The sequence below is a fragment of the Sus scrofa genome, chromosome 8, assembly GCF_000003025.6.
Source record: "Sus scrofa isolate TJ Tabasco breed Duroc chromosome 8, Sscrofa11.1, whole genome shotgun sequence".
In the NCBI taxonomy this organism is placed as follows: domain Eukaryota; kingdom Metazoa; phylum Chordata; class Mammalia; order Artiodactyla; family Suidae; genus Sus; species Sus scrofa.
Window position 1 is genome coordinate 67,694,328 of NC_010450.4, and position 22,087 is coordinate 67,716,414.

The 22,087-nt window shown below is 39.8% G+C and overlaps 2 protein-coding genes across 8 annotated transcripts in view; both read left to right on the forward strand.

The window, feature by feature from the left end:
* MOB1B (MOB kinase activator 1B) overlaps positions 1-7,908 on the forward strand; it is a 54,374-nt gene extending 46,466 nt beyond the window's left edge. For 3 of the 4 annotated variants that reach the window (XM_003129073.4, XM_021100593.1, XM_021100592.1), the window contains one exon: positions 1,466-7,905. In XM_003129073.4, coding sequence (XP_003129121.1) covers positions 1,466-1,543 — 78 coding nt within the window. In that variant the 3' untranslated portion in view covers positions 1,544-7,905. Of the gene's footprint in view, positions 1-1,465 lie in introns of all 4 variants that reach the window. The other variant, XM_021100594.1, reaches the window with a different exon arrangement.
* The window catches only part of DCK (deoxycytidine kinase), a 30,083-nt gene continuing 20,329 nt past the window's right edge, over positions 12,334-22,087 (forward strand). For 2 of the 4 annotated variants that reach the window (XM_021100596.1, XM_005656521.3), the window contains exons 1-2: positions 12,541-12,787; positions 17,913-18,028. In XM_021100596.1, the coding sequence (XP_020956255.1) occupies positions 12,697-12,787; positions 17,913-18,028 (207 nt within the window). In that variant the 5' untranslated portion in view covers positions 12,541-12,696. Of the gene's footprint in view, positions 12,788-17,912; positions 18,029-22,087 lie in introns of all 4 variants that reach the window. The other 2 variants (XM_003129074.5, XM_021100595.1) reach the window with 2 other exon arrangements.

Consider the following 22,087-nt stretch of genomic DNA (forward strand, 5'->3'; position numbering starts at 1 on the left):
GACATGGTCCTAAGTGTATTCCTGGGTTTGCATGGATCTTTTCCTTTGGTCCAGCTTTTAAAGGAAGGTCATGTCTCTGGACCCAAAGGATAACCAGATGGCAGCTCTTCATGAGTGTCTGAGGACAGTGCCTTTATAAGCTAATCAGTGTGTCCATATTCCTTCATGTGAAACCCTCTGAAGTACAGGATGGAGCTGGGGTTTGATAGGGTAGGTAAGTTTACTAGGGACCAGGGCCTGTCTCTCCTCATGTTACTACCTTCCAGTACAGAATCCTGAGGAATCTAAAATTCTAAATTTGAATCTGCTTTCCTGGCTACTATGAAAGTGTTTTTGTCAAGGTAGGAGCATTGAACATATATAACAATAAATTAGTTTAATGTAAAATATTATAATTTAGTCACATGATATACATCCATTTGTGTTATTGGTCCAGATACTACAAATCTTTTTTTTTTTTTTTTTTGGTTTTTAGGGCTGCACTTGTGGCATATGGAAGTTCCCAGGCTAGTGGTCGAATCAGAGCTAAGGCTGTCAGCCTACACCACAGCCACAGCATTGCTGGATCAAGCCACATCTGTGACCTACACCACAGCTCACAGCCACACCACAGCTTCAACCCACTGAGCAAGGCTAGGATATTAGTCAGGTTCACCACTCCTGAGCTGCAGTGGGAATTCTGGATGCCCCAAATCTTAGTGGTAGGCTTGCTATTAAATATGCCTTATTTTCCCCTGTACTTACTATAGTACTTGGCACATGATGGATGCTAATAAATCAATGAGATTAGTAGCTCTGAATGCCCCATTGTGACAATATCGAAAGGTCAGAAGTATTGACAGCCTGTATTTATTAGGCTTATAACTTACTATTCAGGGGAAATCTATTCAGAATTGAATTTCAGAATGACAGTGGTGCAGAAGCACAAATAAATCCAGGCTTTCCTATTCTTTACAGGATTTTATTTATCATTTGTGGACTCCACATTATTCATGTCATTCTCATACCACATCTTATGGTAGCTTGCAGCTATGCTGAACTAACTCCTTTATTCTTCATATAATGCTGAAATTTGCCTGAGATACTAGATTTTTTTGGTCCCTACTAGGTTGACTGTACTCCTTTCAATAGGAAGCAGCAATTCCCATTTACTGAGCATTTACTTTGAACCAGGGATTACATCAAGTGGTTAACACATAGTATCACATTTAGATCCCACAATAACCTTATGATGTAGGAGGATTTATTACCCTAATATTATTAAAGATGTAAAACATACATCAGAAGTGGTTAACTAATTTGCCTAAAACACAGAACTAGGGAATAGAAAAAAATTTTTTTGAAAAAAGATTTGACTTTTGTTTATTTCAAAAGCTAATTTCTAACAAATGTTAATAGGAATCTGTTTTGGAATGAGATGTAAATAATATGTTTTTGCTCTTTCTTCTGCCTTTGTCATGCATAGGAATTCAACCTTATTGATAGAAGAGAACTTGCACCCCTCCAAGAACTGATTGAAAAACTCACTTCAAAGGACAGATAAAAGGATGCAGACTTGCGCAAATTGTTCCTTAAATGAGGCTGTGTGGAGTGCATTTGGATTTTGTTTATATTTATCTTGGTTGCTTTTGTCTTAGGTTTGGGGGGCTTGTTTGGGTTCCTTTTTCTTTATTCTGAATAAATGAAACCATATCCTATTGCTAGAGGAAGCCAAGAACCATTCTCCGTACACTTGATAGGGTAAATTTTGTCTTAGTGGCATACAGTATTTTTTTTTTTTAATTTGGGGAATTTTTGATAATATTAGAGGCAGAGAGAAAATGCTTATTAATTGGACTGCTGATGGATGGCGGTTCTCCATTGTGTAAATTGTGGCTGATTTTTGAAGTCCCCAAAAATGTTATGTTTTTAAGTGCCTTGGCAGGCTCACTTCTGAGGTGCAAAGCACAGACATGGAACTGAACAGGGCTTGAAACAATATTAGGATTACTCTCCAGGGCACTTACTGGTGCATGTTTTAAAATACCTATTGATAAAAGCCATAGCTTACCTAAATTGGTGATCTCCAGCTTTTACAACATTAAAGAAACACAGTTTGTAAAGGTTTGCATGTAGAGCACAAAAAATTAGTATTTCTTAATTATTTTTGATATTGATAGTAGTTCTGTTCAACAGATGCTTAAAGTTCTACAAGCAGGTCTTTTCCATCTCTTGATATCTGTGATATTGAAACTTGAAGATGTTGAAATGTAATACCTTTTACATTTTGGCTTCTTTCTACATGTTAACTGCACTGTAGGTGTAAAAATTCAGGTTATATATAGGCTTGCCATCTTCAGAGGTGATGCTGAACTGTGAGGTTTCTTAGCAATTGCCAAATGAGCCATAAGTCTGCAGAATCCCCTTCTACTTTGAAGAGGAGGGGATAGGAGTGTGTGTTTGGTTGGGGGTGGGGGGGTTAGTTTGTATGGGGTGTTAAGTATGGGGAGTCAAGTTCAAGAAAGTCTTGTCTCAAAACCCTTGAATGGCATGAAGATTTTAATCAATATCTTATAAACACAGTCTTAGAGACTCTCCTTTTAGAAATGAACTTCCATGAGAAGTTAAAAATAAATTATTAATTTTAGATATAGACTTAAACTTTGAATTTAAGAACTATTTGGGGAAATTGATCACTTTTCAGCATTTCCATTCAGTGAATGGAGCTGGTGTTTGCCTGTCATTTTAAAATGATGCAGTACCTTCTTTGCTTATTATAAGCCCAACTTGAAGCATTCTGACTTCTGATTTTTTCCACTGTGAAAGGAAATCTTTCTCTTTATGGCGGTATCAAACAATGAAAGTGCTAAATTAGTAGTTATTAACTTTTACTTTTTTTATGACATTCTAGCAAACTATTCCCATAAGTAAAAAATTCAGAAACTTAATTTTTTAAAACATTAACATTTTCCACCTCAGTTCTATTCTTGAGAAATATCCTTTTTAGACTTCCAGTTTTAATTTTGTCATATCTGGTAAATGTTTCCTTCTGTTAGAAGTATATATTCTTCCTTCACTAAGAAATGTATGCCTTTTTCCTTGTAGAATAGAAATCTTGCTCTGAAATTGTATAGACTAAAAACATAGTAGAAAATCTAGAATGAAATCAATTTGTTTTGGCCATTAGCAAGTAGATTAGTGATACAGTTTAATGCCGTTATAATTATGATCACTAGGAACTGCCTTTTTCTCCATTTCATTTCTCGCAATCAGTCTCCAAGTACGAATGGGGGAAGTAAAAGGAGAGCCTAGTAGAGGCAAATATGTTGGACATTCATTGGTAATACTTATTTGTAAACTGCAGTGAGAACTAGCTGATTTCCTTAGAAGAAATCTTTTAGTATTCAGATATATAATTCAGCCACTGTGAGTTGATTCAGAAATGAATTTTGGTGTTTAGTGATTTGGGGTCCTGTCTACTTAGCAAAGTGAAGCATGTAACTATTCCAGTAGTCTTCCATATACTTTATTTGACTTCATACCAACCTAGTAACAGAGGGGTTGCAATAGCCAAGTGTGGAGAGAAAAGTGAAAAATTGTTTTTGTTTATTTAAGCCTTATACAGTAGTACACTGTACCAATGTTAATTAAAATTATTTTAAATTAAGGTTTAGTCATAGCGCTTTCTTTTCCACTCTTTGTAGATAGAAGTTTCTTGTCACTGTGCCAGAATCTCAGGTGCCTGCTTCTAAATATTCCTTTAAACAGAGGTATTGGGAAGTAAGGAGATATGTTTGTGTATATACGGTAGTAACAAAGTAGAGACATTCTCCCAGGGAGAGGCCTGGCATTGTACACAGTGTTACATGGCTGCAAGTAAGGAAACACCAGAGCACGTGAGAAATAACTGATAGAGTAAAAAGTTGCTTTGCTTCAGTTGGTTCCTGTGAGCAGGTGTTAGTAAAATGCCTTTTATAAAATAAGGATCAAAAATCTTAGTTTTGCATTAGAGTTTGCTTATAAATGTCTATTGGAGGAGTTCCTGTCATGGCACGGCGGAAACGAATCTGACTAGGAACCATGAGGTGGTGGGTTTGATCCTTGGCCTTGCTCAGTGGGTTAAGGATCCGGCGTTGCCATGAGCTGTGGTGTAGGTCAGCAGCTGCAGCTCCGATTAGACCCCTAGCCTGGGAACCTCCATATGCCATGGGCATGGCCCTAAAAAGACAGAAGACAAAAAAAAAAAAAAGTCTATTGGATTCTTTCTACATCTCTTAATTATAAATAACCAGGATAATGGTCATCCCCTCCCCACCCCCCTGCTCTTCATGCAGAGATATAAAGTAGAACTGGTTTTCTCATCCACTGGTGAAAGCATGGAATATAAAGTAGTAAGTTAACATAGTTTTATTGTCACAATGCTTTGGTTAAGTGTTGATGTGAAGCATGTTTTAGGAATTGAAATGATGGAGTAATGGGTGTAGAGAGAAATTAATTATAGAAAGAGTGAAAATCTTTTCATTGGCTGTAGATGGTGCTACTGGCTTTTATCTGCTGGCTTGATTATTCTGTTTCCCATAAAAACCATAGCATCAGGCTGCACTGAAATAGTAAGTATGTGTTAGCTGGTAGAGGCTTTGGAGGTCATTTTATCTTAAATTGAAAGATTTTTAGATTACTATCTCTTCCTACCTTTGTCATTTGTAAATGCTAAATGGTGAACATAAAATTAGGTAGGAAAGGACATATTTAGTGTATAATAAGTATGTTGAAACCTGAGTTTCTGCCTGGCTTATCAGGAAAGATAAAACACTATAATCTCTTATATTCAGGAATTACAGATAATGTGGATATTTATATTTTACACATGATCACCGCACTCCATTTTATGTATTAGCATTTTCCTTGCTTATGGGAAAATAGAAAAACGACAGACTTCTTTTATACCTTTGTCTACACCCTCTCCAAGAGAGGTTTTACTAACCACTGAAATGGTAACATATGTGAGATACAATTATTAAGTTGTAGGACTTTCTTTTAAAATAAATTTGTCATACCTTAAACATCCAATTGAGAAGTGATCTTCAGAGTGGTTTCTTTGGGAGCACTACTTATTCCAGCTGTGCCGCAAAGGTTTGATGTTCCTGGGATGCTTTCAGAGATGCTTGAGAATCAGTGGGTGACTATGCAAGAAAATCTATTTCATCATTTTAGTTGCACTGAAAAATTTCTCTGGAAGCTTAATCTGACCTATATCATTGGAGTTCCCGTCATGGCTCGGTGGAAACAAATCTATTATCCATGAGGATGCAGGCTCGATCCCTGGCCTTGCTCAGTGGGTTGAGGATCTGGCGTTGCTGTGAGCTGTGGTATAGGTTTCAGATACGGCTTGGATCCCATGTTGCTGTGTCTGTGGCGTAGACTGGCAGCTACAGCTCCTATTCATCCCCTAGCCTGGGAACCTCCATATGCCGTGGTTGTGGCCTAAAAAGACAAAAGCCAAAAAATGAAATAAAATAATGACCTAGATTATTCATCAAAATGACTTTGGTTGTTTTCTTAGAACTAAACTATTAAAGAAGTTCAAAAGAATATGCCATAGGCTCTGAATTTGCAGAAAAGAATGTTTTGAGCATTGATTTGTAACATCTTTTTTTTGACCATACCAGCGGCATGAAGTTCCATAGCCATGGATGGAACCTGCGCCTCAGCAGTGACAAGCCAGATCTTTAACTTGCTGAGCCACAAGGGAATTCCTGTAGCATCATTTAATAAAGGAATAGTTTCCTGATGTGACTACTTTGAAGTAGACAGTATCATTTGGATGTGTTATTTTATTTTATTTTTTAAATATAGTTTATCTTACAGCTATATTTAATAATTTAAAAAAATCAAAGTCTTTTTCTTATTTTCTAATTTTGGTTCCTTTCCCTGATAACTTTTGGATTATATTTTGACTGCTGTAGGGTAGTTTTGATTGAAGGGGTAATTTAAAAAAAATTAATGGATCCAATATTTAAGATAGAAGTAGCTTAAAAAAACAGCCTTTTATCTCCATCCTTTTTTTTTTAAACTTATTTTTACTCAAATGAACAATTTGAATTTAAATACTGGAGATCATTGTACAAAGAAATTAGAATAACTTTTATATTAACTATGCTGAATTTAAGTCTGTGTATCACAGATAAAATATTTCAAATTGTATAATCATTTCATAGGTCATTTATAACTTTAACATTTTCAATCTTTTTTTAAAAGATATAGACAAGAAGTGTATTTGAAAATGTCACTGCATACCAAGAGGAAAACTTATTTTAAAACTTATCTGGGATATTAAAGAATATACCATTTCCTAGAAACACTACTCTAGATCTGTACTTTAAGGACCACTCCTAAAATAATTTAAATATCAGAGTTTTGTCATAATGTTAAGTTTTATCATAGGAATTACTATTTTTCAGCTATCCGTTTAAGCTGTTTAGAGGTAAAGCTATTTCAAGATTTAATGGAAAAATTTAATTTTAAGATGTAGTAACAATTGTGACTGCAGACAGTTTGAATTTTTGAGGCTCTCCTAATGAGGTTATCATAGAGAAAAATTCATTTTGAAGGTGTAAAACTGTGCTCTGTGTCCGCCACTTGTAGCTGAACGGATACTTAAATTTTGACAAAAGAGAAAATACAGACTGAAATACTGAGTATTCTCAGTTTTGCAAGTGTGATATGGATTTCCTTTTCTGCATATAATAGAAAAATTGAAGAATTCTCAAAGATAGTGAAATCCCTAGCCTTTCCAAGCTGTATATTTACCTGTCATCTCCTTCTCCATAAATTACTTCCTTTCAGTAATGACTTTCCCGACCTCTCCCTCCCCCCAACCTCCCATCCCCCCAATAGGTGGAAAATAAAACAGGTTGATTATGTAGGTCCTCACTGTTAGTGATTGTAAAGTAATTGTTGTCAATACATAGGTTGCAGCTGAAGTGTTGGAAAGATATAACTTACAAAAGCATTTTTGGTTTGTGTCAGTTGACAGCTTCCTTTAAGCTGTGTCACTGAAGCTAAGGTTATTAGTGATATGTTTAAATTTTTTATTAATATTTAATTTGTTATATATTCTTAATTGTGTGTTTCTTAGAGGTTTGCACATGTTTTCATTTTTATTTCGTTTACTTAATTGTGCAGGTTGTAAAATAGATTGGCGCATTTTCATTCTAAGAACACTTTTCTCCTTAAAACTACTCTGCAGAGATAACTATTTTTAGGGGAAGTGGTTTTTTTTTACAGGCACTAAATTGTATTTGTTATTTTTGTACACACATAACTAGGGTGGTCAGGGCACCAAGCTTGTAAGGAAAACTTAACTTTTCTTTCATTTGAACTTTTCCTATACATTACAACTTAAAATTATCTAGAAACAGCATCATGAAATCTAGGTTGAGAGAGAATACAGTATACATGGGACTACTTCAGGTTTTAGTAGAATCATTTCTGAGGACAAAACCTGAAGAATACTGCCAGTGCCGTAAACGGAAGCGTGAGGCCGAGTTCACACTGGCCACGTGCTGTGGAGGACGAGTAAAGACAGGCTCCTGCTCTTATGGAGACAGACAGCTTCCCGCTATATCAGAGTAGCTGAAAGAGGGAAAAATGGTCTGAGACATGAGATGCAACATGGGCGCTACATTGTAAACTGTGCCGAGATGACTCGAATTGTAATTATTATTGATCACACTTCATCATTTTTGTTTTAACAGGGGATACTGAATGTTAGAAAATCTGCAATATGTTTTAATTGAGAGATGTAAATAATGTATACAGACTTCTATGTGATGGCATTGGAAATATTTAAATTCTAGGGTTTTTTTTAAAGGGAGAAACAATGTTTATTTAAAAAAATAATAAATAGTTTCATTTGGCCATGAATCCTGACTTTGTGTTACTGTTTATTTTTGCTATGGATATTCCCACACTGAACACACTCTGAGAATTATTAAGGTGTATGAACTATGTTGAACATTTAAAACTTGTTAGGTTGGAGTTCCTGTCATGGCTCAATGGTTAATGAATCTGACTAGGAGCCATGAGGTTGCCGGTTTGATCCCTGGCCTTGCTCAATGTGTTAAGGATCCGGCATTGCTATGAGCTGTGGTGTCGGTTGCAGATTAGCTCAGATCCTGCGTTGCTGCGGCTGTGGCGTAGGTCAGCAGCTACAGCTTGGATCAGACCCCTAGCCTGGGAATCTCCATGTGCCTCAAGTGCAGCCCTAGAAAAGACAAAAAAACAAAACGAAACAAAAAAACAAACAAAACCCCCAAAAAAACTTGTTAGGCATAATTTTTTTGATGTTCACAACAACCCTAGAAGTTAGTATTTCAGTGTCTTCCATACTAGAAAACTAAAGTTCAGAAATTGTGTAAGTCACTGATTAGGACTAGGATTTAAAAATCCAGATATTCTTGACCTTGGGAGTTCCCACTGTGGCACAGCAGGTTAAGGATCCAGCATTGCCACAGGTGTGGCATAGGTTGCAGCTGCAGCTAGGATTCCCTGGCCCAGGAACTTCCATATGCTGCAGGTATGGCAGAACAAAAATGCTTGACCTTGAAGCCAATGATTTTGTTTATTTTCTTTAAATATATTATTACCATGAGAACAGTTAGCAGAATAATTGTTTTTCCATCAAGCTAAGATTTTTTCTCGTATTTTGTCTTCATTATAGACTATTAAGGGGTATTAATAAACAGTATGAGATAATCTTCATTTTATCCAGACACCAAAGTTCCAAAAGGAAATATGTGTTTTAGAGTATTGTTAAAGTATCATTATTTAGAGGTATTTATGTTTAGAGGCATTTATGTTTGGACCATTAGGTCAAGAATATTTTGATGATAGTAGCTACAGTAGCCCAGTGTCACTTGTCAGTTACTGAGATAAAGACTAGGAGTAGAAAATGTTAGTCCATGCTGATGTGGACTATGTTTGTGTGCTTTAATAAAACACCTTGTTATACTGCATACATAGTATGTACAAAGCATCTACTGTGTGTAAAGAAAAATAAAAATTAACTATTTTGATAATTAGGTTCATTGGCCTCTAGTGTACTAAATTTAAATAGTTAATTATTACACAGTATTGTGTGGAATGATGCATTTTGGTAAGAGTTCTAAATAATTATTCCTTTAGGAGTTCCCATCATGGCTCAGTGGTTAACCAATCCAACTAGGAACCATGAGGTTGTTGGTTCGACCCCTGGCCTTGCTCAGTGGGTTAAGGATCCGGCATTGCCCTGAGCTGTGGGGTAGGTCGCAGATGTGGCTCGGGTCCTGCATTGCTGCGGTTGTGGCATAGGCCAGTGGCTACAGCTCCGATTAGACCCCTAGCCTGGGAATCTCCATGTGCCTCAAGTGCAGCCCTAGAAAGACAAGTAAAAAAAAAAAAAAAAAGACAACCCCCAAAAAAACAAAAAAAACCTAAATATTATTCCTTTAATTCTTCTTCTTTTTCTTTTTTTTTTTTTGTCTTTTTGCCATTTCTTGGGCTACTCCTGCGGCATATGGAGGTTCCCAGGCTAGGGTTCGAATCGGAGCCATAGGCGCTGGACTACACCACAGCCACAGCAACCCCAGATCCAAGCCATGTCTGCAACCTACACCACAGCTCACGGCAATGCCAGATCCTTAACCCACTGAGTGAGGCCTGGGATCGAACCTGAAACCTCATGGTTCCCAGTTGGGTTCATTTCTGCTGCACTGCAATGGAAACTCCTAGACCAATACTTTTTAATGTAAAATCAGTTAAACCAGAGGTTTCAAACTGAGGTTAATAGTCTGTCCCAATTAATGTGAACACTTTAATGCCCCACTGCAAAATATTAGTGTATTTGACTTAGCACTTCTGCAGGAGGATAAAGAATGGTTATGTATATATATAGCATATGCTAGTATGTGACCTAAATTTTTTAAAATTCGGAAACAGTTGACTACATGGGTTTTAGATAGGGCATTGGGGACAAAAATCAGGGAGGTGATTTTGAATGTGCTTTTCTCTTGTCTCTTCCTTGTGTTATCCACTGGTTATGTAGGAAAATGGGAAATTGACCTGAACTTGATGTTAAATGAGTTAGGTTCCTTGTTTCCACATTTACTTCATTTGTATTTTTGAGGTACACTCTTTAAGCTCGGAGGAACTCAAGTCCTCACAGCAGAAACTGGCAGAACTGGAATTCGAAACCAGTCTTTAAATTTCCAGTGCTTAAACTCTTAATCACTGTACAAGTACTTTTTTTGTGGTTTTTGTTTTTGTTGGGTTTTTTGGGGGGAGGGGGAACCATATTCAGAGATTTGTGCTTCTCAACCTCAAACATCAGATCCATATGGGATTTATTCAGTTCCACTTTCTTCCTATTTGAAGGTCTCTGGGACCCCGCCTTATTTATCTCAGGGTTTTTTCCCTCAAGCTGGGATGTAGAATATAACACCCAGTAGCTTCTCTGGCTTCCTTGCCATACAAATGACTATTCAGGCCTTTTTCATTTTAAGAATCCTGCTATTAAGCACTATAGGGATAAACAAAGGCAATATACATAAATAATAGCATAACAACACAATATTGGAAAGTTACAAAAAATGATTTTTGCTGTTTTCATCCTCGAGTCACATTTTGATTTCTGCCCTTTATTTCAGAACAGCTTCATTTATCTTCCTTGTTGTGATTCCACCTTTAGATTCATTTCAGATCTGATTGACAGTTGTAAGGTAGAAAAGAGTAACAGGGCCTTTGGTTTCTGTAGACAATTTGAACTTGGGCACTTCCAGCCCGGGCAGTGACCTGTTTACTAGGTCTTTACCATGACTGAAAATGAATTCCTCTGGGTGTGTCTGCATTTGTCCCCAATTAGATGAGTCATCCAGCAGAGGACATGGCATATAAGGAAGCACTCAAATATTCAACATACATTTGTTAACCACCAGGTGTAGGGCAAGCAAAGTTAATTAGTTTTATAGTATGCTGAAAAGAAACCTACTCAGTGTGGTGACTTATTCTCATCACTGTAGGAGTGTAGAATTTTTTTCCTCTCAGGCTCTTTGGCTGACCTAATCATTGATGTAAGACAGATTAATAGCAGAAAAGCATTTAATTACATATAAAGTCCCCTTAAAAATATGAGAATCAATGAAATGACCAAAGCGGGAAGCTTTTATACCTTTTAGACAAATAATAAATTTGTGAAGAAGCCACAAGAGGAAGGGTTTGGGCCAGTTGTAGTAAATTGATGAAACAGTAACAAGGTTTATTTATCCAGCCTTCTCTGCCCTGAATTCCCAATCTCTGATAATAAGGATGCTTTCTACCCTCTTGGTACAGGGAGGGTACCTTTTACATGAGAGATTTATTTCCTGCTTTCAGGTAGGAACAAAGGGTCAGAGGTTCTTATTTAATCCAAAATAATATGCCAGAGTGGCATATTCAGGGTGGCATATTCCAACCCCTTCAACGCAAAGCGCCATCCATATCAGGATATGAGAGATCAGGAGGTGGCATCTGAAAACCTAACTTTCTATCCCATTTCCACTCACTGACTTGGAGACTTAACAGTAGCCCCTCAGTGCCTGGCTCCTCACTGATAAAGGAGCTCATGGTGAGATCTGTGGCACCTGATTGCTAGTTAATTCAAGAAAAACGCTGGAAATACCGTCTACACGCAAGAATGCAATTACATTCCCTGAGGGCTGGGGTGCCTAGCGCCATCTAGCCTGCGACAGTCCTCCTGGCTGAGAATTCCTGGGACTCCGTTTTTCTACTACTCATTGCTTCCCTCTGACAAGTTTAAAGTCCAGCTGACTCGGAGTTCCCATCATGGCTCAGTGTTAAAGAACCCGACTAGGAACCATGAGGTTGCGGGTTCCATCCGTGGCCTTGCTCAGCAGGTTAAGGATCTGGTGTTGCCATGAGCTGTGGTCTAGGTCGCAGACCTGGCTCGGATCTGGCGTTGCTGTGGCGTAGGCTGGCGGCTACAGCTCTGATTAGACTCCTGGAAACCTCCATATGACCCCAGAGCGGCCCTAGAAAAGGCAAAAAGACCAAAAAAAAAAAAAAAGACAAAAAAGCCCAACCAATTCGGTCCAGATGCTCTGAGTCCACAGGCCCCACAGGGGAGGGGAGTTCTCCGAAACCCAGCCCACTCCAGGTGACTAGCGAAGGTGACGAGCGAAGGAGACGCCCCCTGCCCCTGGGCGCCCTTCGACCTTGGGTGCCCGCGCCGGTTCCCAGCCAATTCCGGGAACGCCCCTCCGCCCCAGCTTGCTGGGAAAAGGCGCGCCGGCGCGCGCGCGGTCCCGCCCCCCGCTCAGCTCCCGCGGCCCCGTCCCCAGTTCCCGCGTGACCCGACGTGCCGGGCGCGCACGTAGGGGCCCCCCGCCCCAGCCGAAGGGGGCGAAGGCCGAGGGGCCGAGGCGGGATCTCGGGTTTGAGAGAAAGCGGGGGCGTGGCTTCCTCGCTGGGTGGGCGGCCACTCTGCAGCCCCGCCCCCGTCGGCAGCTGACTCCGCGCGCCAAAATCAAACCCGCGGGCCCGCCGTCCGGAGAACCTGCAAGGGGTGAGGGTTCCGCGTGCGGGTCCACACGAGCTCCGCGGTAGCGTGAGCCCCGGCGCGCGCAGTCTGCGGCACCTCCCAGCCCCCTTGCCCAACGCCCTCGGGGCCGCCACGGGCGAGGCATGGCCACCCCCCCCAAGAGGAGCTGCCCGTCTTCCCCAGCCAGCTCAGAGGGGAACCGCATCAAGAAAATTTCCATTGAAGGGAACATCGGTAAGGAGCCTCGGGAAATGTTGGTCCAAAAGCGGGGGTAGTCACGGCGGCGACGGCTGCTGAAGCACGCCCTCGCCGCGTCGCTTCTGTGGGGGCTTTCCGCCCTGCCTAGTGCTGTGTGTGGATGCGGACGCGCCTTCAGGCTTGTGCCTCCGAAAGCATCCTTCTCTGCCTTCCCCAGCTTCCCTCCCGGCCGGGGGTGGCAGCTCTGCGCGTTAGGCCCCAGGCCCGCGAGCCCTAGGAAGCGCGCCTCGGGTTCTTTTCATCCTCTTTGTTGGGACCGCGCACAAGGAAGGGTTTTTGGTTTTGTTTCTGTTTTATTTTTATTTATTTATTTTTAGGATGCGTGTTTGTGTCAGTTCTTGAGGTGTAGTTTACATAGGTTAAATTGTCCCTTTTTAGGCATACTTCTTACTCTATGAGGTTTTTTTTGTTTTTTGTCTTTTTGCTATTTCTTTGGGCCGCTTCCGTGGCATAAGGAGGTTCCCAGGCTAGGGGTCGAATCGGAGCTGCAGCCACCAGCCTACGCCAGAGCCACAGCAACGCGGGATCCGAGCCGCGTCTGCAACCTATACCACAGCTCACTGCAACGCCGGATCATTAACTCACTGAGCAAGGGCAGGGACCGAACCCACAACGTCATGGTTCCTAGTCGGATTCGTTCACTACTGCGCCACGACGGGAACTCCCCCTCTATGAGGTTTGACAATGTTTTACTACCACCACCAAGATTGAGTCAGAACGTTTCCATCACTGCACAAAGTCCTTCTTGCTCTTTTGTCGTCAGCCCCCTCTCCGTTCCTACCCCCTGGCAAGCACTGATCTGATTTCTATTCCTGTCAAGTTTTGCCTTTTCCAGAATGTCATATAAATGAAATCTAAGCATGTAGCCTTTGGTGTCTTGCTTCTCAAATTTAGCGAAATGTTTTTAGATTTATTCATGTCACTTGTACCTGTGGTTTGTTCTTTTTTGTTGCTGAGTGGTATATCCATTGCATGGATATACTACAGTTTATTTCTTCCTAGTTGTGGACTTTTGGATTGTTTCCAATAATTAGATTATGAATAAAACTGCTGTGAACATTCAGGTACAAGGCAAGAGGTTTTGTCATTTTGTAAGACACATGAACTCTCGATTCCTCTCTATTTCCTACCACAGTAAACCTGTGCCTGATACTTCCTGTTTTGATAGGATTTTTTTTGGTCCCAAGTTAGGTACTGGCCATTCATGCATATAGGGGATGTTTTTAAACTCTTACCACCTTCAAAACACTGTAGTTCTCGAAAAAGGCAATGCAAAGTTGCTTTAGCAGCATTCCGAGGCATGGAAAAAGCTGTACACACTCTGGAAGAGGATATCTTGTTTCACTGCTCCAGTGTTAAGGAGCTGGTGGGAAAGATACATGTGATAGACTCTCACATCCTCTTAGCTGGATAAGTTCTTTGAAGGTGAATGTTTACTAGTATGATTCATCAAAGTACTTATTGGAAATAGAAGACCATATATAAAGACAGGAGAAAGTAGTTGAAAAAAGCCATTTCAAAAGTAAATTGGAATGAACAACCTCTCAGATCTATACCACAATGAATTAATCACTTCCCTTTCCTAAATCCGGTCAAACAACATATGATATCTAGGCATTTACTTCCTTCTAAACATCTTTAATCTTCTCAGCACCTGAAATAATTTCCTAATATGTCCCCATCTCCAGTTTCTCTAAATTCTTCCAGAGCCGTCTTTCTATATATAGACATGATTGTTTTGTCCCCTGCTTGAAATTTTCTTACCTCCCCATTACCTATGCTGAAAGGAGTTGCAAACTAATGGCCTGCATTTATACAATATCAGCCTGACCAGATTTGAAAACTATTTTTTAATTAATTACTGGTATTTAAAAATGTTGAGATTTCCCATAAACATCTAGATTCTTGGCTTCTCTTAAAATCTGAAGATCTGGTAACACTGGGCCTGTGTTTCTGTAAGACAATAATTTGCTCTTTAGATAGGATGTTCTTTACCACTTAATTGTTTTCCCTGACACTGGCTTTGTCAGTTGCTGTTTATTAATGCTTCCGCACTGTTGTTGATAGGCCCTCTGCCTTACTTGCTAGGCCCAAATAAACCATAATTGTACAAGTTGTTGATCTGTATGTTAAAGACTATTTTGTGATTCCTCTATTTTTTAAAATTTGAACTGACTGATCATTTTCATTTCACACTCATGTAACTCATTTTCTCATGTTCTCCGTTAAAAAATACTCCCTTATGTTAGATTTTGGAGGCCTTGCCTACTTCTCATCTTAATGGTCTGTATAGAATGATTTTTGGCATCATAATGCCTGCTTAGCGTTAGTGATTTTGTTGGGTCTCATACTTTTTATTTATTTATTTATTTTGGCCCCACACATGGCATGTAAACTTCCTGAGCGAGGGATCAAACCCATGGCAAAACAGCGACTCAAGCCATAGCAGTGACAACGCTGGATCCTTAACCTGCTATGTCACGAGAGAACTCCTCCTGTGACTTTTTAAAGTATTCAAATCAGTGTTCTTGTTATTCTTTGCCTTCCTAAAATATTAATTTATTAATTAGATTATTTTCAAGCTCCTCACTTTCTCCCTCAAAGTTAAGGAACTGATTGGGAACTGTAGGTAGCTATTTTTACACTGCTTGTACTAAAGAGTAATTTTAGAGAATAACTATTATTACTCTTAAAATTGCAGAGTATGACCACATGAGCTTTTTCTGTTTGTAAGCAGTATTCAGAAGAAAGCTGGATGCTCTAGCCTTTTAGACTCTGGCTGATGGCTGATTTTTCAGTGTATTCCTTGTGTGCTCTTTCTGATCAGCATGTTTTCTTATTTATTTTTTTATTAAGTTATGGTTGATTCACAATGTTGTGCCAATTTCTACCTTACAGCACAGTGACCCAGTCATGCATATATATATACATTCCCTTTCTTATCTTATCTTTTGCCATGGTCTGTCCCAAGAGACTGGATATAGTTCCCTGTGCTGCACAGTAAGATCTCATTGCTTATCCATTCTAAATGTAATAGTTTGCATCTACTAACCCCAAACGACCATGAACAACAGCATGTTTTCTTTCCTTTCTCCATTTATTTATTTATTTTTGCTTTATTTTTAGGACCACACCTGCAGCATATGGAAGTTCCCAGGCTAGAGGTCGAATTTGAGCTGTAGCTATTAGCCTACACCACAGGCACAGCAATGCCAGATCTGAGCCGAATCTGCAGCCTACACCACAGCTCACGGCAATGCTGGATCCTTAAGCCACTGAGTGAGGCCAGGGATCGAACTAGTATCCTCATGGATATTAGTCAGGTTCATAACCCACTGAGCCGCAGTGGGAACTACCTCCCTCCTCCATGTAGTTCAGTGAATGTCTGGTGAGTGTTTTATGTTTCCACTTTCCGTTCTTCTAAATGGCTTACAGTTTCTGTGCTTACGCTGTTCACATGAAATCTCTGGTCACCAGTGATTTTCCTGTGATTAAACCTGATGGTCATCTAGTTTATCCTTAAAAATTTTTTCTCTTATCCTGTGGTGATAGTATGATTTTTGTGTTTTGCTTCCCAACTGTCCTCTAAAATTCTTCCAGTTTTTTTTATATTACCCTATATAATGTTTTAGATTTGATTATAATTCTTCAAGTCAAAGGTAAGTTCTTTTGGCCCTTTTTGGATCCCGTTTGTAAGCAGGAGGAGGCTTTGCTGTAGTTGCCTCTTTTTTTTTAATGCTTATCTATGTGTACATACATTTGTATTTATACATATGGAAGGAGAGCGAAAAAAAACATGCTGATTAGAGATGACGAGACTAATCACATTTGGTAGCTTCAGATAGGAAGGGTGTTGTGGTCATTAAGAGTCTTGCTACACCCTGTTAAATTCTAGGTCAAGACTTTCCTTACTATTACATTGAATGAATTCCCAGGTTATTTTAAAATAGTGAATGTAATATGTCTTGATTAGACCTGAACTATTTTCTTTTTCCTCCTAGATATCTCAGAAATTAGTGAATGATTAGAGAGAAGTAAGGTACATAAAACTTAAACAAAATTTTTTAAAAGCATTGCATAGAGTGCACAGAACCGTGAAAGTAAAACAGAAAAAACATGGCTATTGCTTGTAGGAGGTGCTTTGCAAAAATAGTTTTATTTTTATTCACTTATTTATTTATTTTTGCCTTTTCAGGGCCACAATCACGGCACATGGAGGTTCCCAGGCTAGAGGTCTAATCGGAGCTACAGCTGCTGGCCTACGCCAGAGCCACAGCAATGCAGAATCCAAGCTGCGTCTGCGACCTATACTGCAACTCAGCAATGCCGGATCCTTAACTCACTGAGGGATCGAACCTGAAACCTCAGTGTTCCTACTTGGATTTGTTTCTGCTGAGCCATCATGGGAACTCCCAAAAATACTTTTATGATTTCTGTTAGCCGTGGTGCCGTATGATAATTAGTGTCATAAAAGAGAATCATATTATTTCACATCCTAAAACTTTAGGCATTGGATGCATCTTTATATTAATTTTGTGGTTTCTTTGGTTGTTTCTAGATTGGTTTTAGATTGGAAAGACCTGAGTTTGTACACTGAACAGCTAGAGCCATTAGAGAGGAAAATTTTGAAAATGCAGGAGCCTGGAATGACTGTCACTGTAGGGGCAGTTTACTTGTTTATCACAACAGTTTCCATGAGGAGGAGGTATTATGAGTATAATCTCCATTATTCTATGAGAAAACAGGAACAGAGAGGTTCAGTGACTTGCCTAAAATTATATACCTAAGCTGGGAGAATAGCCTTAACCACTTCCCATAGCGTTATCTCTAATTGTTTTGTTAAGGAAAGTTCAGGACAAGAATTTTCGAATCCTTTTGTTCCATGGTTTTTGTAAACTAAAAGTGGTAACAAACAAATGTGCTTAACACAAGTGGGCAAGGACCTTTTACTTTTCATTTTAAAAAAATCTGAAAGAGGAAGTATAGAAAATTGAATATTTTTTGTATTGTTTGCTCTTACAAATTTTGCAAAGGCTGATGACTATCTTATTTAATTCCTGATGAGTTTCCTTTCTCAATTTCACTTTTCTTCTCACAACAGCTGCGGGGAAGTCAACATTTGTGAATATTCTTAAACAAGTCTGCGAGGATTGGGAAGTGGTTCCTGAACCTGTTGCCAGGTGGTGCAATGTTCAGAGTACTCAAAATGAATTTGAGGTATGAAAGTAAAATTTAACTATTTAATACAATAAAAATCTTTTGGTTTAGACGAGCATTGATATTTTTGGGGTTTTTGTTTGCTTTTCCTTTGCCAATGAAACTTTCAAATATAGCCTTATTTACTTATTAAAAAAAATTTTTTTTTTTGTCTTTTGTCTTTTTAGGGCCAAACCTGTGGCATATGGAGATTCCCAAGCTAGGGGTCGGATCAGAGCTGTAGCCTCTGGCCTGCACCACAGCCACAGCAACGCCAGATCCTTAATCCACTGATCGAGGCCAGGGATCGAACCTGCAACCTCATGGCTCCTAGTCAGATTTGTTTCTGCTTCGTGACAACGGGAACTCTCCCAGGATTAAATTCTGAAGGGAATTCTTTCCCATATGGACTCCATCTTTTTAAGAAATTTATATTTCAGTATAGTCTTTGAGGAAAGGCAGGGTTAACCTTAAGTAGAGTTTTAAAGTGGGTAAACATATTTGCTTCATTCAACATTTTTTTATTAATGTGATATAACTATGGAAAAGTTTATGAAACATATGTATAGTTTGATGAACAATTTTTGAAGGCCAATATCTTTGTAACCATTATCCAAGTCAAGAAATAAACCATTACTTTTGTTCAAGAAGCCCCCTTTCAGGTGACAGTATCTCCTTCCCAAGGGTGATAACTCTGCTTGGGGTAATCACTCACATAAATAACTCTTGTGATAATAATTTTCTTGCTTTCTAAGAAGAGTTTGATGTACATGAACATATCTCTAAGAAATAAAATTTAGTTTTGTCTGGTTTTTAATGTTATATAAATGAAGTCATCTGTTTGCATTCTTTTTCCTCTTGCTTCGTTTGCTTAAATTTGTCTGTATTGTTGCCAGCAGCTATAGCGTGTTCATTTTCATTGCCATATGGTATTCAGTTGTGTTCACATCACTATTTGTCCATTCTCTTGCTTTGATCAGATTTTAAGTGGTTCCTAGTTTAGTTGCTGTAAAAACAGCCTTGGTATGAATCCTGGTGTACACATGCAAGAGTTCCTCTTGGAATAAGAAGGAAAAGTACTGAGTGCCGGTGTACGTGTATGACACCTGTTTTCTGAAGTGGTTTTATCAGTTTGCTTTCCCCACATTAGTCCACGCCTTTGCCAATATTTTAGCTTTGCCCAGCTTCCTAGTTTTTGTCATTCTGTTGAACATTTAATATCGCCTGTGGTTTTTTTTTGTTTTGTTTTTTGTCTTTTTGCTATTTCTTGGGCCGCTCCCGTGGCATATGGAGACTCTCAGGCTAGGGGTCCATCGGAGCTGTAGCCACCGGCCTACACCAGAGCCACAGCAACGTGGGATCCAAGCCGGGTCTGCAACCTACACCACAGGTCACGGCAACGCCGGATCGTTAACCCACGGGACCGAACCCTCAACCTCATGGTTCCTAGTCGGATTCGTTAACCACTGCGCCACGACGGGAACTCCCATCGCCTATGTTTTTAATTGGTTTTTCCCTGCTTGCTAATGAGATTGTGCTCCTTTAATTAATTTATTTGCCATTTGGATTTCTGTTGTGAAGTCCCTATTCAGGTCCTTTTGTCCCATTCTCGTTTGGATCTTCTCTTTCCTTACCTGCATTTTTACTTCCTAAAGTATGTCTTGTGATCTCTTTCACTGATGTGCCCTATTCAAGAGACCTGTGTTCTAAAAAATACTCTTTCTTCCCCTCATTGGGGTCAGCTGTCTGTGCAGTTATTCTCAGGTGTTAGGTTAGCGAAATTATGCCAGTGTGAGAAGTATCGAAGGGGTTCTTTCACTGAGGGAATGTTAGACTAGACATTGGATTAGGTGACCTTCATTTAAGGTCCATTCCAGTTTTTTGTTTTTTTTTCTTTTAGTGGCTGCACTAATGGCATATGGAAGTTTCCAGGCAAAGGGTTAAATTGGAGCTGCAGCTGCAGGTGTACACAACGGACACAGCAATGCCTGATCCAAGCTACATCTGTGACCCATGCTGCAGCTTGTGGCAATGCTGGATCCTTAACCCACTGAGTGAGACCAGGGATCAAACTCGCATCCTCATGGATACTAGTCAGATTCTTAACCTGCTGAGCCACAATGAGAACGCCCGCCATTCCAATTTTAACATCATAGCTTCTGACTCATATTAAATATGTATAATTGATTTGTTGTCACATTAAATGTTTCTGCCTCTCAGTAAACCTTACATTAATCAGTTGCACAGAAGCATATATGAAAACCAAAATAAAAAATTTTAATTTGCAGGAGTTCCTGCTGTGGTGCAGTGGGTTAAGGACCTGGTGTTGTTTCACTGGTGGTGCAGGTTTGCGCCCCAGCTGGGCCCAGTGGGTTAAGGATGCTGAGTTGCCACAACTGTGGCATAGATTGCAGCTGTGGCTTGGATTTGATCCCTTACCTGGGAATTTCCACATTCTACAGATGTGACCAGAAAAAAAAAAAAATTTAATTTTCAGAGAGAGATGTAATTATCAGATGCATTGGATTCAGTCAATCCATTCTCTATGTGGCCATAATTCTCAACCATTGGAAGGAACTCAGAATCTTAAGGATTTGGGGTGCTTTTTCTTTCTTTCTTTTTCTTTTTTTTGTCTTTTTGCCTTTTCTAGGGCTGCTCCCACAGCATATGGAGGGAGGTTCCCAGGCTAGGGGGTCTAATCGGAGCTGTAGATGCTGGCCTACGCCAGAGCCACAACAACGTGGGATCTGAGCCACGTCTGCGACCTACACCGAAGCTCATGGCTACGCCGGATCCTTAACCCACTGAGCAAGGCCAGGGATGGAACCCTCAACCTCATGGTTCCTAGTCGGATTTGTTAACCACTGTGCCATGACGGGAACTCCCGTGGGGTGCTTTTTCAAACAACAAATAATCCCTTGGGAATTTAAATATGTGGGATGCCTCCTGGTTAAAAATGACGGCCTTAGTGAATCACTGTTAGTATTGGGAGTGTACTGAATCCTTCAGTTGTGTTGGAAGGGAGCAGTTGAAAAACACTGCATTAATATACATGGGAAGACAGTTTATAATAGGAAGGTTGTCAAACTTGGAATCAGAGCTCAGGGGAATTAATATTAGCTTAATGACTGATATCATCAGTCTATGATACATTGATGTATCTGTCTCCATTTTAAGACTATTGGCTTCATGGATCTGATATTCATGCTTATGGGCTGGAACATTTTTTATCCCGTGTACTAGAGTCAAAATTTCAGGCTTTCTTTATAGCTGCCATGCAGGTGGTCCTACCATGCGTAATAACATCGTGAAGCCCTTCTTTCCCAAACCATCCCTGATTTATTCCTTGAGATTAAAGTGTGAATCACAGATTGTCCAAATCTCAGCTTTCTTAGCATGTTGTCAATAGAAGTTCTCTGTCTTCAGACCCAGCTCTGGTAAGGCCAGTACTAATTTGAATGTTTCCATATAGTCACACTTCTTGGTAGTAGCTGTAGAATTGGAACAGTTGGTCTCTTTAATCTCTTCCCCTATTCAGTAACTTAATTTGCACCTGCATCTTTAGCTTGTTTTGGTTTTTTTTATCTGCCACCTAGTGGCTGATATGTTGCTATACTATTGATGAGTTGCCACCAATTTAAGCAAAATAAGGAGGCAAAGTACCTAAAAAGATTATGCAGTCTCCCCTCCTGTCCTCTCTCACGGCAAGATTATCTTTTTTTTTTTTTTTTTTTTTGTCTTTTTGCCATTTCTTGGGCCGCTCCCGCGGCACATGGAGGTTCCGAGGTTAGGGGTCGAATCGGAGCTGTAGCCGCCGGCCTATTCCAGAGCCACAGCAACGTGGGATCTGAGCCGCGTCTGCAACCTACACCACAGCTCCCAGCAACGCCGGATCCTTAACCCACTGAGCAAGGCCAGGGGTTGAACCTGCAACCTCATGGTTCCTAGTTGGATTCGTTAACCACTGAGCCATGATGGGAATTCCAATAATTCTTGTTTTCACTTATCTTGGCAGTAATTTGTGCTTTCTGTAAAATCATGAAGTGTTCTATCAATGAAGTGAATTACAGAATTATAGAT